This window comes from Orbicella faveolata, unplaced genomic scaffold, assembly GCF_042242905.1.
Source record: "Orbicella faveolata isolate gen_17 unplaced genomic scaffold, um_ofav_v1 contig_13, whole genome shotgun sequence".
In the NCBI taxonomy this organism is placed as follows: domain Eukaryota; kingdom Metazoa; phylum Cnidaria; class Anthozoa; order Scleractinia; family Merulinidae; genus Orbicella; species Orbicella faveolata.
In genome coordinates, this window is record NW_028301540.1 from 27,882,501 (window position 1) to 27,896,834 (window position 14,334).

Genomic DNA, 14,334 nt, shown 5'->3' on the forward strand with positions numbered 1-14,334 from the left:
CAAGCGACGACTGGCGGCTTGTATTGCAGACACAAGGTGGTCAGGTGGAGGCTGTAAAATAAGCAACATACACATGTTATGCAAATACAAAATATAACCTTACATTTTCAACAAATTACTCTAACTTACACTGTACAAGTTACTTGGTCAAGGTTTTGTTGTCTTTCTTAAAGAAAAAGAAATTAAACCCCCTGGCTATTTTTTCAACATAGATCATTGTTCATAAGTTGTAAACTTCTATAAACAAGCCCTTTCCAAAAGCAAGCTACCCCCACTCCCCCTGAAAAAAACCTCAGGTTCAAAAAGTCATGTTCATGTAGATTTAATTTCTTCTGATTAAAAGCCTCTTTTCAGCATGAGGTATTTTTTATACAGTGACTTACATGTACAGTGTTGATTTGATGATTGTTGAGATTATTTGTGTTTTTGTTAGGTCCCCTTGTTCAAAACAATTTTTAAACATCTGCAAACTTCCTTCCAGTAATAACCACAATGTGCAGTTCCAGAAAACATCCATACTCCCCTCCCCGACAGAAAGGATTAGAATTTCCTGGGGGTGGGAGTTCTGTAAGACTAAAACATTTAAAGAAATGTATAATTTCCAGACGGGGCAGGGGGAAGGTGGAGTCTTCCATGGGGGGAGGTATGAATATTTTCTCGCACTACAAAATGAATACTGAAGGTACATGTATATATATCCAAGATCACACTCAGCAATGAGGGCACACCCACTGTCTCCCATGTTGACCAACGGTCAGTAGCACATGTGAAACAAACACAAGGTAGGAAGGTTCTACCTGTTGGTGGCCATGAAGTACGAGGTCTGGCCAAGGTCCTTGCTTGCTGGAGTGGGTAGTGTGAAATGTCAAATTAGCAAAATCATTTCATTTACCATAAGTAACTATAAAACTCTGTATGAACAGTATCATGGTGAATGAGGGATTAGTTCAAACAATATCCAGTCCCAATGATACCACTTTTTATTACCACTAGAAATCTTGAGACCACATTTTAAGGAGGAAGAGGGGTAAAGGTTTTGTACAGTTTTTCTTCGGGATTTTTAATCTGTATATAGACAATCATTCCAGTTCTGTTCTCGTCAGTACTCACATGGTGGCACATGTGTGTACAGGTATACTGTATTTGCTCAAAGGAAGTTTACATGTTCATGTCATGAAACTGAGTGAAAGAAGGAATGTCAGGCTCTTGCAACTAATGTATATGAAGAGGAATGGAATGAAAATAAGTGGTTGCTGGGAAAAAAGCCGACAATGTCTGAATGGTTTTGAACTAAACTCTCATTACAATGCAACTATACATGAATTCAGGTCTAACTCCTTCTAAAAATGTTAAATATCTAAATTATCTTAGTTTATGATATCAACACATTGTGCTAAATAATTTTGAAAAGTTGCCTCCTTTGACAAATTTTTTGTTTGGTATGGAACTGCCATGCAACGTGACTTCTGTATTCTCTCAATTATGTACCAGGCCCTTAACAAACAACAGGTTCAAATACATGCTGCATGTTCAAGGTCCTGGTATTTGTTTGAAGTTCAACATTGATTTCAACTTGACCTTATGTAACCAATCTTTCATTAATACAATATGAAAAAATGACTTTAAGTGCCTTAATTCTGGGTGCATTCCCCAGACCTTGTGGTTCATAGTTAGTCAAATTGAATGCACAGTACAAATGCAACAATGCCATTTACACTGTATTTTTTTAAAAAATAAATCTAACATTTTGTTTATGGCAGTCTAAATGTGATATTAATCTGAAAAATTAAGCACAACACTCACCTCTGACCAGCTGTATACACTTGACCACATATGTGTGAGGATGATGAACAGTAATCTCAAATCCTGGAATAAATAAAATAAGGGAATGTTTTAACACATGAAAAACTCATGTATCGTATACCAGCATGACGACACAATTTTATCCTAGGTCCAGCATAGCTCACATGATGCCACTTTGCCTCATTGGGTGACTAAAACTACAAGACTCTATGCACTACCCATTCCAGAAAACTGATAATTTCATACAGAAATGAATGCCTAGTCATTGTTTACATGATACCAGTTCAAGTTTTCACATTTGAACGAAGACTGTATTCAAAATTAGACACAAGGATCTACAATAGACATGTAGTGACCCACATCACCGTGACAAAGATAACTATCTAGTGCAAGTACTGATATTACAAGACCTCTGTGTCATCAAATAAATTTGCTCCTAACCAACATTTCCTCAGCAGTGGCTATGGGGGGAAAAGGTTGCCAAAATGGAAACAGCAGCTTACAAGTGTTTAACTTGTCCCTTACCTAGAGTTTGCAAAAGAATGCTTTCATTTTCAACCAAATCCTGAGCTTGCTGCAGATATTCCTTAAAATAAAAAAAAAATGGAGTAGAGTCAAATGAATCATGGAATTTTGGGTTTGGAAAATACTAAAACGTCTGAGAAGCATTCCAGTTTCAACTTAACAAGTTTGCTTATTGTAAGTTGTAGGTCATTACAGTATATAATCCTTCCAACTGAAAATTAAGCTAAACGCTTTACATGCAAGGGCTCATATATTGGTTTTAGAGAACACTTGCCTATGGCTCAGCATTTCTGAGTCATTCTCCACGAGTGTTTCTATGTTTTGATAGAAAACACAGAAAATGTTGTCTATTATTTTCTTAATTCATAGACATGTAACATTAGTTTCCATAGTATTAAGCAACAACAAGAAAAGAGTATTGTTGTTCCCCACTCTACCCTTCTCTAGGATTGCATGCTAGTCCAGTGTTATAATTGTTTCAAAGGCTGCCCTTACAGTACCCTGAGAAAGAATGTGAAAAAATTGCCCGCTGGCCTGGGAGAAAGACGCTGTACATGTAAATTTTAAGAATGTAAAGGTGGAAAGTGGATGAAATGATGAAATGAAGCATACTTCACTCTTGAGGTCCAGTGGGGGGCCATCTCTGTGTAGGCAAGCATGTGCCACCTTGATAACATGTTCCAGTTTGCGTGGTTGTTCTTCGATTTTAGCAGCCAGGAACAGACAACAAGGTGCCAAAGCCTACATGCAAATGTGATATTTAAAACAACAAACAATTATGGCTTTAATGTGATTACCAATAACATTTCCATGGAAAGTAAACAAAATTCTCACGAAATTCTGGTTCTTTTCACAAAATTTTACCAATCATAAAATTTAAGACTTGCTAAATTTACCTCTTCTATTAACACAAGATCAGGTTCCCGCAAAATTTAGCAGTTTGCAACAATAAGGTACTGACGGAAAATTCTCTGGCCCAAGTTGTTCAGAAGGTTGATAACATTATCCACCCATTGAACAACTATCAAGGGACAAGGAAATAATATTAGAATCAGTCGTAGTGATTTTCTTTCACAATTATCAGAGCTAATTTATACTCTTAAAGAATTCAAAGTTTGAAGCCAGGAATGCAGTGAAGAGCAAATACATGTATACAAATACATTTACAATTTGGGATATGTCATCTTCAGCAATTTGAATTTTAATCTGTTAAATGTTTACAGGGTCTTCAAAGCAGATGGCCTTCCTAAAGACATAAATTCAATGACATTCAGGAAGAAATGACGAAATATGTGAGTGAAATTCAATCAGTCAGTCATTGATAATAAACTAACAATTAAGATGAATCACATTTAAGAATAAAAATTATATTAATGTCATTATATTAGTAGTTTCCTCTAACAGAGGAAAGGACTAAAAATATTTTTGAAAATCGTAAGAATTACAGTTAAAAACAAAAGGCTCTGATTAATGTGATAAAAGTTATAAAACCATGAATGAAATTTCAAATTTAATTACAAGCGTATAAAGTTAACCTTATTCGCAAACAGGAATACGTTCGCCGGTTTAACTTACGTTTCGATGGAATTTGTTGAAAGAGTGAAACATGTAGAATCTGTGCATGTAAACGATGGCTGTGTTTATTGTCAGCTGGCTCCTATAAAAATTGGTTAAGGAATAAAAGGTTTTGAAAGAGGAAAAAAGTGAGTAAAATGTGATGCAACGTACAAACGTAAAAGGAGGAAAGCTTAAAACTAACAGCGTTTAACAAAAGGATACACAGAGAGACGCTGCCCCATGTCTTGGATTAGCGTTGCCGCTTGTTGCCTGTAACTTTGCTCTTTCTCTGGATCAATCCCGTTCTTTCTTGACGGCGTATTTTGCAACTGTTCTTTAGTGAAGTAAAATCGGTCTGTCGTACTCACGGCGCTGGTCGCCATCTTGGAACAACCGGAAACAAAGAGCGCACGCTCGACAAGTCTCGCACCAGCCCTCGCTCGACTATCGTCTATCGTAGGCATGAGCAGTAAGCGCCAGGCAACAAAATGACACCAGAGAAATATGGCGGATAAACATTTCCCTGAAAATTGCTCTGTTCGAGCGAAACAGAGCACCGCCGCGAATTTTAAGGCTCACTACCACACAGAAAAAGGACGAAAGGAGATACAAAGCTTTCTAGATGGCGTGCTTAGTCTGCAGCATCCATTCGACGCTGAAAGACAAGATTGGTGTTTACGGCTCATAGCCGGTGGAAGACCTCCAGAGGAATTTAAAAATGTGCTGAGGTCATTTGACTCGCCAACAATCTGCGGTCTGGTGTGGAATAAGAACTTTGTGGCGTATCGCTGTAGAGATTGCGGTATTTCTCCTTGTATGTCGCTGTGTGCGGACTGCTTTCATGCAGGAGATCACGAAGGTCATGATTTCAATATGTTCAAAAGTCAAGCTGGGGGCGCCTGTGATTGTGGCGATGAAGACGTTATGAAACCAGAAGGGTGAGTACAAATTATTTACGTTCTTTTGTTGATATGGTTTAACCAAGATGGCTGGTTAAATCTATGTTGCAATCTCTCCTAAACTTGCAAGATTAATAAATGCTTAAGACGTGAGCCAAAGATTTGTTTTGCTTCCTACAGTAAAACAATAAGACTTATATCTTACTGTTTGTGTAGCTGATTAGTTTAAGAGGTTGATCGTTTTGCGTAATGGGATCAAATCTTTTCTGAAGCTATGGAAAAGTTTGTTTTTCTTGTTACACTACTGCCATCTAATTTAAGATTTTCGTTTCGTTATTGAAAAGTTTCGTTTTAGTGGTTTAATTTGGAAATTATGATCTCATCAGACAGTATTTTTAAGTGATAATTTGATTCCATATTGAAATAAGGTAATTTCTACTTTGAACTTGGCATGAATACATACAACTACTGCAGTTTAGGGAAAGGAACTAAACTTCAGTTTTCACAAAAGATGAAATTCTGGAACAGTATTAGTACTATTTATGTTGTAGGGCTATACGTACAGTCATGATGCAAATTATGTAAGAAATAGAAAACATGTACCGTGTTTCTATCAAGTTTTAGTATAAATCTACTGGCGTTCTATCACGAATGCTGTTCTCTGATTGGCTACCCTGTTCAGTATCTATTCTGTGACAGATAGTGAGTGAGCGTAGTAGTGTACCCTTGTTAACAAAATGACGGCTCCTTCTTGCCATTTTTGAAGTGTCTGTGAAGAGGGTTTAGATAAAGTTTTGAACGACTAGTGGATTTATACTAAAACAATTAGATTATTCACTCTTGATTTCTATACGTGATAGTTGACTCGGGCTTCGCCCTTTTCACGCGATAGAAATCAAGAGCGAATAATCCAGTTACTTAAGGTGGCTTACTACAGTTTTGATGGATTATAACAGCCCAACTTCTAACTCTTTTGAAAAATGTTCCAAGATGTTTCTCCTTTCTCTATTTACTGTTTACTTAAAGTCTTTTTCCATTCTATGTGAAACTTGAACAATTAAACATCAACAAATGGCCAAAATGAATGACCGAGTACCTAAGGAGAGACTGGGCACTAGTAGGTTAAATCAAGTTTTTCTCAAAATCTACTTGTATGACCCCACTTCAAAATTTCAGGAATGAGAAACTGGCTTTGATTTAACATTCATGCAAAGTAAAATAAAAATCTGCAAGACAGATTTTTTGCAAACTAAGAAAATGTGAAATCAAAAATAGCTCAAAGTCTGTCTTAATTATAATTTAGAGAGGTTGGGTGCATGGCCGGGGTTATTTGAAAGGTGGATAATGCTATCCACCAGCCCCCAGTTGTTCGAAAGCTGGATAACGCTATCCACCGGATAAATCGTTCTCCAGTGGATACATGTAAGTGTTAACAAAATAACCATGCTATCCAGTGGGTAGTGATTTATCCAGTGGATAGTGTTAACCTGCTTTCAAGCAACCCAGGCTAGATAAATTACTATCCAGCAGATAGGGTTGTTTGTTTTGTTAACACTACCCTTATTCACTGGATAGTGATTTATCCCATGGAACAACTGGGATCTCAAGCATTCAGGGGTTATTTGGCATCCAACCTCTTCAGATTGAGTGGGTTCACCATCCAATCACCTTTCTTGGGGAGAGGAACGAGGGACAGAGGGCAAAATGCACTGTTTTGAATGGCAAATGCACTGTTTGTTTGTAGTTAGTTTCACTCAAGTTTGCTTGTGGTAAGCTTTTTATTTGTTAGAAAGTGCCAATTACAATTTGATGTTGTAGTTTCCAACGACAAAAAAAAATAATCAATATGAGCTAAGTGCAAACAAACATGAGTGAAACTAACTGCAAGCAAAAAGTTCTTTCAACCCTGAGTGCAAACTAGGCCTGCTGAAAACCAAATGCGCTTTAACATGTAGGCTAGAGTGTACACTGTATGGGTACAAATGTGTACACCCAAACAGACTGATGAATGACTGGCTCTCTTAATTAGTTAGGTATGTTAACAACCTCTTACTGATTCTTGATAGGTTTTGTCAACGTCATGGCACAAAGGACACAGCTGTCTCCAGAACTCCTCCTCCAGAACTGTTAGCCATGGCTAAGATTGTTGTTCCAAGACTGTGTTTGAGACTTCAACAACAGTTAAAAGAGTTGGCTCCGTATCTAATAGGTATATACTTTTGCTTTTGAAATAATAGTAATGTTTGAGAAAGCCTAGAAGAACTTGTAACATCATCATCATAATCTAAAAAAGAAAAAAAGTAGTAATACAGTAAATGGATTACTATTAAATGAAAATGGCAATTCAAAATGGCTGCCTGGTGTTAATTTCCAGCTATATTCAAAAATTTATTTACCTTGTGGCTGTTGAGAAAACGACAAACACTCAGTAACAGTTTACTAGAAAGTGTCAAAGCTGTTACAAGCTACCTTTAGAATTAAAATTTTCTACAGGTTTTTCAATCAAACGAGAGTGTAACATCCACTGAATAAAATGTTTTATGCAAATTATCAAGATCATGTGATGCACTATCAGTCTTTGAGCATCTGCTGTCCTCTAAGTTACTGATTTTCTAAATCAAGAGGGGGAGGGATGTTTACTTGTTGTTGAAATACTGTACGTGTGAAAAAATGTGACGTTAACATAATTTTTTTCAGATCTAGTGGCTGAGGATATGAGTGATGCAGAGACCCTTGTTAACTTTCTTGTACAGTTGTGTGACACAAATACTATGAAAACTGTAACAGCAGAGTCCTTAATGATGAAAATATTAGATGTAGAAAGAATATTTGTTAAAGAAACAAGATCGTCATCTACAACTTCAGCATCATTTCACAGTACAACACATTCATCAATTGATAGAATGGACAGTTCAAGCTCTTTGTCAAGTGGCTTGTCAACTGATAGTGTTGATGACATTGTTAACAGAACTTTTTTGGACTTTCTAATGGACTTTGTGACACAGTTTGAATTTCCACAGAAAATAGTGACATTTCTTCTTCATCTTTTGCCAAGCGCCGCATTTAAGGTACATGTATAAATTAGTAGAATAATGTACTAAAGTTCCAGTTTTTTTAGTGACTGGGTATTTTGCGAGTTGTGGAGTTGTGACTTGGAGTTGCAAGTTGAAAGTTGAAATTTGCAAGGTGAAGTTACGAGTTGCAAATTCCAAGCTGTGAGTCACAAGTCACAGCCATAGGGCAACCTTTAAAAAAATGCTAAAGAGAACCTAGCACTGGTGTAATATCCCATTCAGGGGTACATGTAGTAACAATTCTTGTAGTCAGTTGTTTCCTACAGAAACCACTGGTCCAAGGGTGGCTTAACCCTCCCTTGCTTCAAGACATTTCTCTTACAAACCACTTATTTCACACTGTAGGAAGCATTTACCAGAGTATTCTGCCAAAACTATCAGAAGATAGCCAAAGTGCTGGTGCTAAACAGCAGCTCTAACAGTGTTGACCAGTTGTCAAACCGTGTGGTGCATGTCAGTGTGCAGTTATTTAGTAACAAGTTCTTGGCCGAGAAAGTTGTGCGTGAGCAGAATCTTCTTCACATTATGGTCAAGGTTCTGCATGACATGGCAAGGCCAACACTGGTGACTTTTAGGAGGGGAGGTATGGCACATCTTTTATTTTAAACTTTATACCAGGGCTTTTTTGTAGGGGTTTAATCTCAGTGTCCCTGAAGAACTCTGTTGAAGGGTACAGAAAGTATCCTCCCCAGTGGTAGATCTAGGGGAGGGCCTGGTATGTGCCCCCCCCCCCCTCCACACCTATTTTGGGCTAAAAAAAAATCACAGGAGGAAGAAAAGCCGGCAGGGCAAGGCCCCCCCCCCGCCCTCCAATTAGCTCAAGGTCTGGATTGGCCACTGCTCCTCTCTGTTTGGTATTAAGTGATTTGCAACTAAAAATACACAGTGGAATCTCATTTTCTCAAAAAAGAAAATTGGTTCAAGTTATCAAGAGATTTGACCAAATTGGGGGTTTGAGAAATTGGTATGGCACTGTATTTTCAAATTTGGGTCACAAATTGTTAGAACGACGAAGAAATAAATGTCAAAGGTCCAAAACCTTGGTGTAAACGTGCTTCTCTTACATGTACAGTGACTGTATTTTGGATTTCAAATTTTCTTGTGATAACAGATATTGATGATTGAGTATGATTGTGGTTAAAAAAAGAAAGATAGAATTCAAAATATGATTAAGATGCTAGACTGTGAATGAAACCAGAAAACCTCATACAAAGTATTTGAGGAAAATGGCCCGTCAAAGCATGGTTGCCAAAGTTACCATGCCAGTTTTGCATTGGTATAAATTTTTAAATTCAGTTAAAATAGAGCGTGCACGTACTGTATGTGTGGGTAAGTCTCTCACAAAAACAGTTGACAAACTAAAATGAATCCCAGATAAATTTCTAGAAAAGTAGTGAACAGCTTTGGATAAACATTGCTGGAATAATTTTGATTAAATCCATGGACACTTTTTGTTCAACCCATCCTCCTCTCCCAGTCCAGAGAGGGTACTGGTCATAATTCAGACAGTAAAGTGGAATTTAAATTGCATTATATGTAGTACATGTTTGGATTGTGGACAGTTTTAATCAGGCTTTATTATATGGCTCTGTCTCACAAGGACTGGGAACTACCAAATTCACAAATTTGGTTGGCTGAAATCAATATTGAGAGCAGTCTAGATTTTCCCATCTAGACTGGCATCTAGACTGGTAATGTTTTGCAGTGAAAAAGTTGCAAACTAAAATGCAAAATCATTGACTATTTTCTTCTAAAAATATTTATTTATGGAAGTGCCAAAAAGCCTGATGAGAAAAAAAGTAAAGAGGACGAGCAAACTTTGGCAGGATTAAATTAAGCTCATCACCATTCGCAAGCAAAATGTCAGTTAGTACAAACCAGTTACATTAAACGAATTTATTGTTCTCGTTTGCCGTACAATAAACATCTTATTAACTGAGGTTAATCGGTCTCAGTTGTGTGTACAGACCTCACTGTGTTCAGTCTGTACTCACGACCTCAGTCAAGATTCTCCCATACAGACCTATTTGGTTAATAAGAGCTTATTATTGAATTGTTAATATTTGCTTGTTTTCAGACACAATTTCAAATCATGTTGTGGTGAATTGTGAGAGTCGTGCACTCAAGAACCATTGCTATTGGCCAATAGTTAGTGACTTCATCAATGTTCTGTCACACAAGTCAATAGCTGAGATGTTCATGCAGAACGATGACCTCATTAGGCAGTGGATGAAGTTCATTGAACACTTGACTGGTAAGTTCATTCAGGATACAAAGAAAACAAATTTTCAGGAATGGCCTTCGGGTGTGCTGTAACTATGCTCTTTTTCTGTAAGCCCAAAAATCATTCTTACAACCCCCCCCCCCCCCCCCTTCCCCGCCCCCACGCCAAGAAAATAATTGTTTGTTATGACAGCTCTTCAATCTGTAACTTGATTTATCTCAATTTGAATTACAAAAAAATTATCAAGAAACTTCACTGAAAGACAAAATCCACAGCCCGGCCGCAAGATCCACCAGTTCCAGGCTAGCAGACATGACTTTCTTTCAAATTGGTGTGACTTACTATTTAAGTGTAAATACTTAGTTTGTAATACTCACATTTGAACCTGCAATGTTCACTATCTGTATTTTAGGGGCAGTTTTCAATTTATTGCCTCAAAACCATGGCAATTACAGTGACCATTCCTTACGAAAGAAAACAAAGCAATGACAAAATCAAACTTCATAGGAAGTAATAATAAAAGCATAACTGGGTCAAACACAGGAAAGTGCCAGAGACAAAGTTGTGATTGATGAACTGTGTTAAGCTTTTGGGATTATTTTTGTCTTATTTTAGGGATGAACGTAAACAGTCGCAGACTACTGTCTCATATTGAGTATGAACCACAGACATATTGTGAGGCATTTTATGTGGAGCTGGAAGCTGCATCGTCACCTCTGTGGAGCTTTGTTAATGCATGTACAGCACTGGTATGTTTGTGTCATTACTCTGTAGAAGTTCCAGAGGTTTCAAAAGTACATGTACATGCAGCCGGCTTCTGGCAAAAATCTCCATCTACACTTTACAATGTACTTCATGATCTCAGCCAGCTACTCACAGAGGTGTATATTCGTCTGATTTTTGAAATGAATGTGCAAAATCAGCCACGTAATCCTAAAATAAAACTGCCAAGTTAAAAACTCTGTGAGAGCCTTGAGTAATATTATATATTATCGTTTTTGGGGAGACATAGTGGACCTGCAGTCAGAGCATTCAGCTTCTGTGTTTAGCAGTCTGGGTTCAAAGCTGCCCTGTATCTTTGTGTTGGGTTCTTGGGGAAGACAGTACTTACACTTAACTCTCTCAGTAATTTTCTTGCCACATGATTATGTTATATTTAAATCAATACATGCAGGTAATGGCATACTGTTTGATAGAAAGGTTTGGGAGAGGGGTGGGAGGTTGTGTTGGGGGGGGGGGGGGTACGGACCCAATGTGGATTTTATAACCAGTGATGGTTTCTATCAAGGAGAGTTGTACAACTTTTACAGGGAAGTTTTTTTGACATTGATCAGTCAGAGCTATTTTCTGGCACTTTTGAGCTAGCTACAGTACCAGGCTCAGGAAGACTGTAACATAAATTATTCATTTTTCCTGAGCACTGTGGTGTCAAGAATTTGTTGCATTGGCTAGCACAACTTGGGGTTTGCATTGTGGATGACTCAAATACATGTAGATGTGTAGATCTGTCTAATAGTTCTACAAAGCATAACTGCAGTAAGACAGGTGCCTATAATTCTTTCCAAAGAACCTTGGCAGGTGTTTTTTTTCCAGTGAGAATTGTCATTGTTCTGTTAACAAAAATTGCAATATTCCAAGTGGGCAGATCAAATTCATGTACAATGCTTGTTTAACCATTTAACTGTACAATATTTTACATGTATGCCTTAGTCATGAACTTGAATTCATGAGTAAAATAAGTGAAATGTAGAAAGATGCAGCTATACACTATTTTTCTCATTGATGTTACTAGAAAAATGTCCAGTGTGTTCAAAACATGATCAAGGGGAGTGTTGAGGCTCTTGATAGATGGTACAAGAAAGTTGATAGCAAGGTTTGTTAATAGTGGTATTCTTTATTTTATGATTTTTCAAACAATAAAATAGTAAAATGGAATTGGTAGTGGGACATCCCATGAGAAGGCTTTCCATCCACAGTTTCCAGATTGAATTGGAATTTGGAGAGTTGTTTTTTGTGTAGGGAGGTTATGTAGTGTTTTAAATGTACTAAGTTTTCTTCAAGGTTTACATGTATGCAATATTTATTTTGTTTCAGCCCCAGCGAGGTGAGGTTACATTTCATCTTCCTCTTCATAGGCATCTTGCTGCTTTTATTAGTCTGGTAAGCAGGCTGGGAATGGTTTTAATTATTCCACCCATGCACACTTTCACTGTTGTTCATGACACTGAAATTGATCTGACTATGAATCTAGGTTTGACATACATGTAATTGTTGTTTATTTTCATCACTTCTTTTCCTCAAAATGCCTGTTTTTACTCAAAAATGTCCCAAATGAAAAATTGTAAAATATTGTTAAAAACTGTGGTTGAATGATGCAGACCAGGGCCTCGTTGTTCAGAGAATGGATAATGCTATATCCACTGCATAGATCACTATTCAGTGGATAAAATGGAGTTTGTTTCATCAACACTTATCCACCAGATAGTGAGTTATCAATTGGACAGCACTATGCACACTTTAAGCAATGGGCTCCAGGCTTTCTGGTGTTTGTATTATTCATAAATGAACCATACAATGTAATTTTCAGACTTGCTCTAACATTAAAGACTTATATCTACATTTTATTGTGTGAACAATAACATACACCTGTACCCAGTTTTGTTCTTGAGAATTGTTTTCTGGTTGATATAGGCTGTATCTCAGTTTGATATTCCTCTGGAGGAAGTCGTGCCCTCAAATGAACTCCTCAGAAACATTTGTGAAGATCTGTTCCACATTCAGGTGAGAAAATACATGTACTGTACAAAGACATGCACATATACATTAAATCATTCGCATTTTGTCATTGTGCATAATAATTATGAAGTGTTTGTCAGTTTTCTCTTCTTCTGTCTGTCCCTTTATCTCTCTCTGTCTGTCTGTGCCAGTCAGACTGTCATGGAGGTTGACATATTTGGTTCCTAAATTTGGACTCTTTCTCAGTGTAAAATTAACCAATTTCATAAAGAAAGAAAATGAAAAGCTTTAAGTGATATGCAGAGTAGGAAAACAATGGCTAATTCTAATTTATTTTCTGCATTGCAAAGGCTGCTATTTGTGAAATTCGTGCCGGTAGATGGGTGCGCAATGGTTCTCAGATCAGAAGTCAAGTACAGCTATATATCAATTGCCATTTCTGCAACTCAATGCTGGATTTGGATATTTTCCTGTTACAGGTGAGTCAGAGTGCTTTGTCATTTTAGAGATGCTGTTTTAATTTTCATTTAATACAGTCAAACTCTCCATAACGGCCACTTTGGGAACAGAAGAAAGTGGCTGTTGTAGAGTTAAGAGAGGTTGCCATTTGCATTTTTGGGGAGTGCAACATTTTTATCTTTAAAAAATACTTATTTAGCTTGTAAGTACACAACACAATCAATACATATTGATAAAACAGAAACAGAGACCAATGACCCACGGTATGGATCAAAATGGGGTTTTGTATGCACTGTTCATCAGTCACTGGCCATTGTTAAAAGGCTATTTTGACATTTTGGGCACGCTTTAGTGGCTGTTGCCTAGTGTAGTGGAGAGTTGGCTGTTGTACAGAGATTAAAATATGAGTGAATGTATGGGCCATCTGCAGGGACAAAAAAAGTGGCTGTTGTGGAGAGGTGGCCGTTAGTGGAGGTAAGACTGTCTTGCCATGAGGAGGATATGGTTTCAAACATTTTATTAGTGCACAAGATTTTAACTCTAGATGTTTAGAGTTCAAATGTAGGTATGGCTGTTGCTGGGTTTATTTTTTAGAGCAAGACATTCTGCCCTCCAAGTGCCTCACTATAAGCAGCACTCGCAAAAAAGTGCCCTCCAGTCGTCCAGGACGAGTAGATTTTCCTGTTTCATTCTCACTTGCCTGATGGGCAAGGGCACAAGCAAGTCATTTGCCAACCAAATTACTTGAAATTAATGACATTCCCAGGGGAATCAAAATTTGAGAGCTGCATGCGTACACATGCTAGTCCAAAGGGCAAGCCAGAATTCAAATTTTTTTCAAGCCCTGTATAAGCCCTGGTTCATTTTCTACTGACAAACAGGTTTTTACTTAATACAAGAGATTTCCATTCAGGTTGTCCAGATGTCTTGATGTATCCTGAAAGATACTAGTGACTTTATTGAGTCTACATTCTCAAGACTGGTCTCATCCATAGGATTACATCTTGATGTACATCTCGACAAGCGGATGACATCCATCTGGATACTATATACTGCT

The 14,334-nt window shown here is 37.5% G+C and overlaps 2 protein-coding genes across 3 annotated transcripts in view; one reads left to right on the forward strand and one right to left on the reverse strand.

Annotated features, from left to right (window-relative positions):
- The window catches only part of LOC110041124 (uncharacterized), a 10,530-nt gene extending 6,125 nt beyond the window's left edge, over positions 1–4,405 (reverse strand). The window contains exons 1-7 of the mRNA XM_020746399.2: positions 4,108–4,405; positions 3,904–3,985; positions 2,941–3,069; positions 2,329–2,389; positions 1,804–1,866; positions 798–843; positions 1–51 (exon numbers count right to left, since the gene is read on the reverse strand). The exon at positions 1–51 is cut by the window's left edge and continues 40 nt beyond it. Of these exons, the coding sequence (XP_020602058.2) occupies positions 1–51; positions 798–843; positions 1,804–1,866; positions 2,329–2,389; positions 2,941–3,069; positions 3,904–3,985; positions 4,108–4,349 (674 nt within the window). The 5' untranslated portion in view covers positions 4,350–4,405. The remainder of the gene's footprint in view (positions 52–797; positions 844–1,803; positions 1,867–2,328; positions 2,390–2,940; positions 3,070–3,903; positions 3,986–4,107) is intronic.
- LOC110066824 (E3 ubiquitin-protein ligase ubr3-like) overlaps positions 4,334–14,334 on the forward strand; it is a 35,175-nt gene continuing 25,174 nt past the window's right edge. For both annotated transcript variants that reach the window (XM_089285282.1, XM_089285283.1), the window contains exons 1-10: positions 4,334–4,823; positions 6,851–6,993; positions 7,482–7,852; positions 8,204–8,441; positions 9,936–10,112; positions 10,698–10,831; positions 11,875–11,955; positions 12,177–12,242; positions 12,774–12,863; positions 13,169–13,297. In XM_089285282.1, the coding sequence (XP_089141408.1) occupies positions 4,390–4,823; positions 6,851–6,993; positions 7,482–7,852; positions 8,204–8,441; positions 9,936–10,112; positions 10,698–10,831; positions 11,875–11,955; positions 12,177–12,242; positions 12,774–12,863; positions 13,169–13,297 (1,863 nt within the window). In that variant the 5' untranslated portion in view covers positions 4,334–4,389. The remainder of the gene's footprint in view (positions 4,824–6,850; positions 6,994–7,481; positions 7,853–8,203; positions 8,442–9,935; positions 10,113–10,697; positions 10,832–11,874; positions 11,956–12,176; positions 12,243–12,773; positions 12,864–13,168; positions 13,298–14,334) is intronic.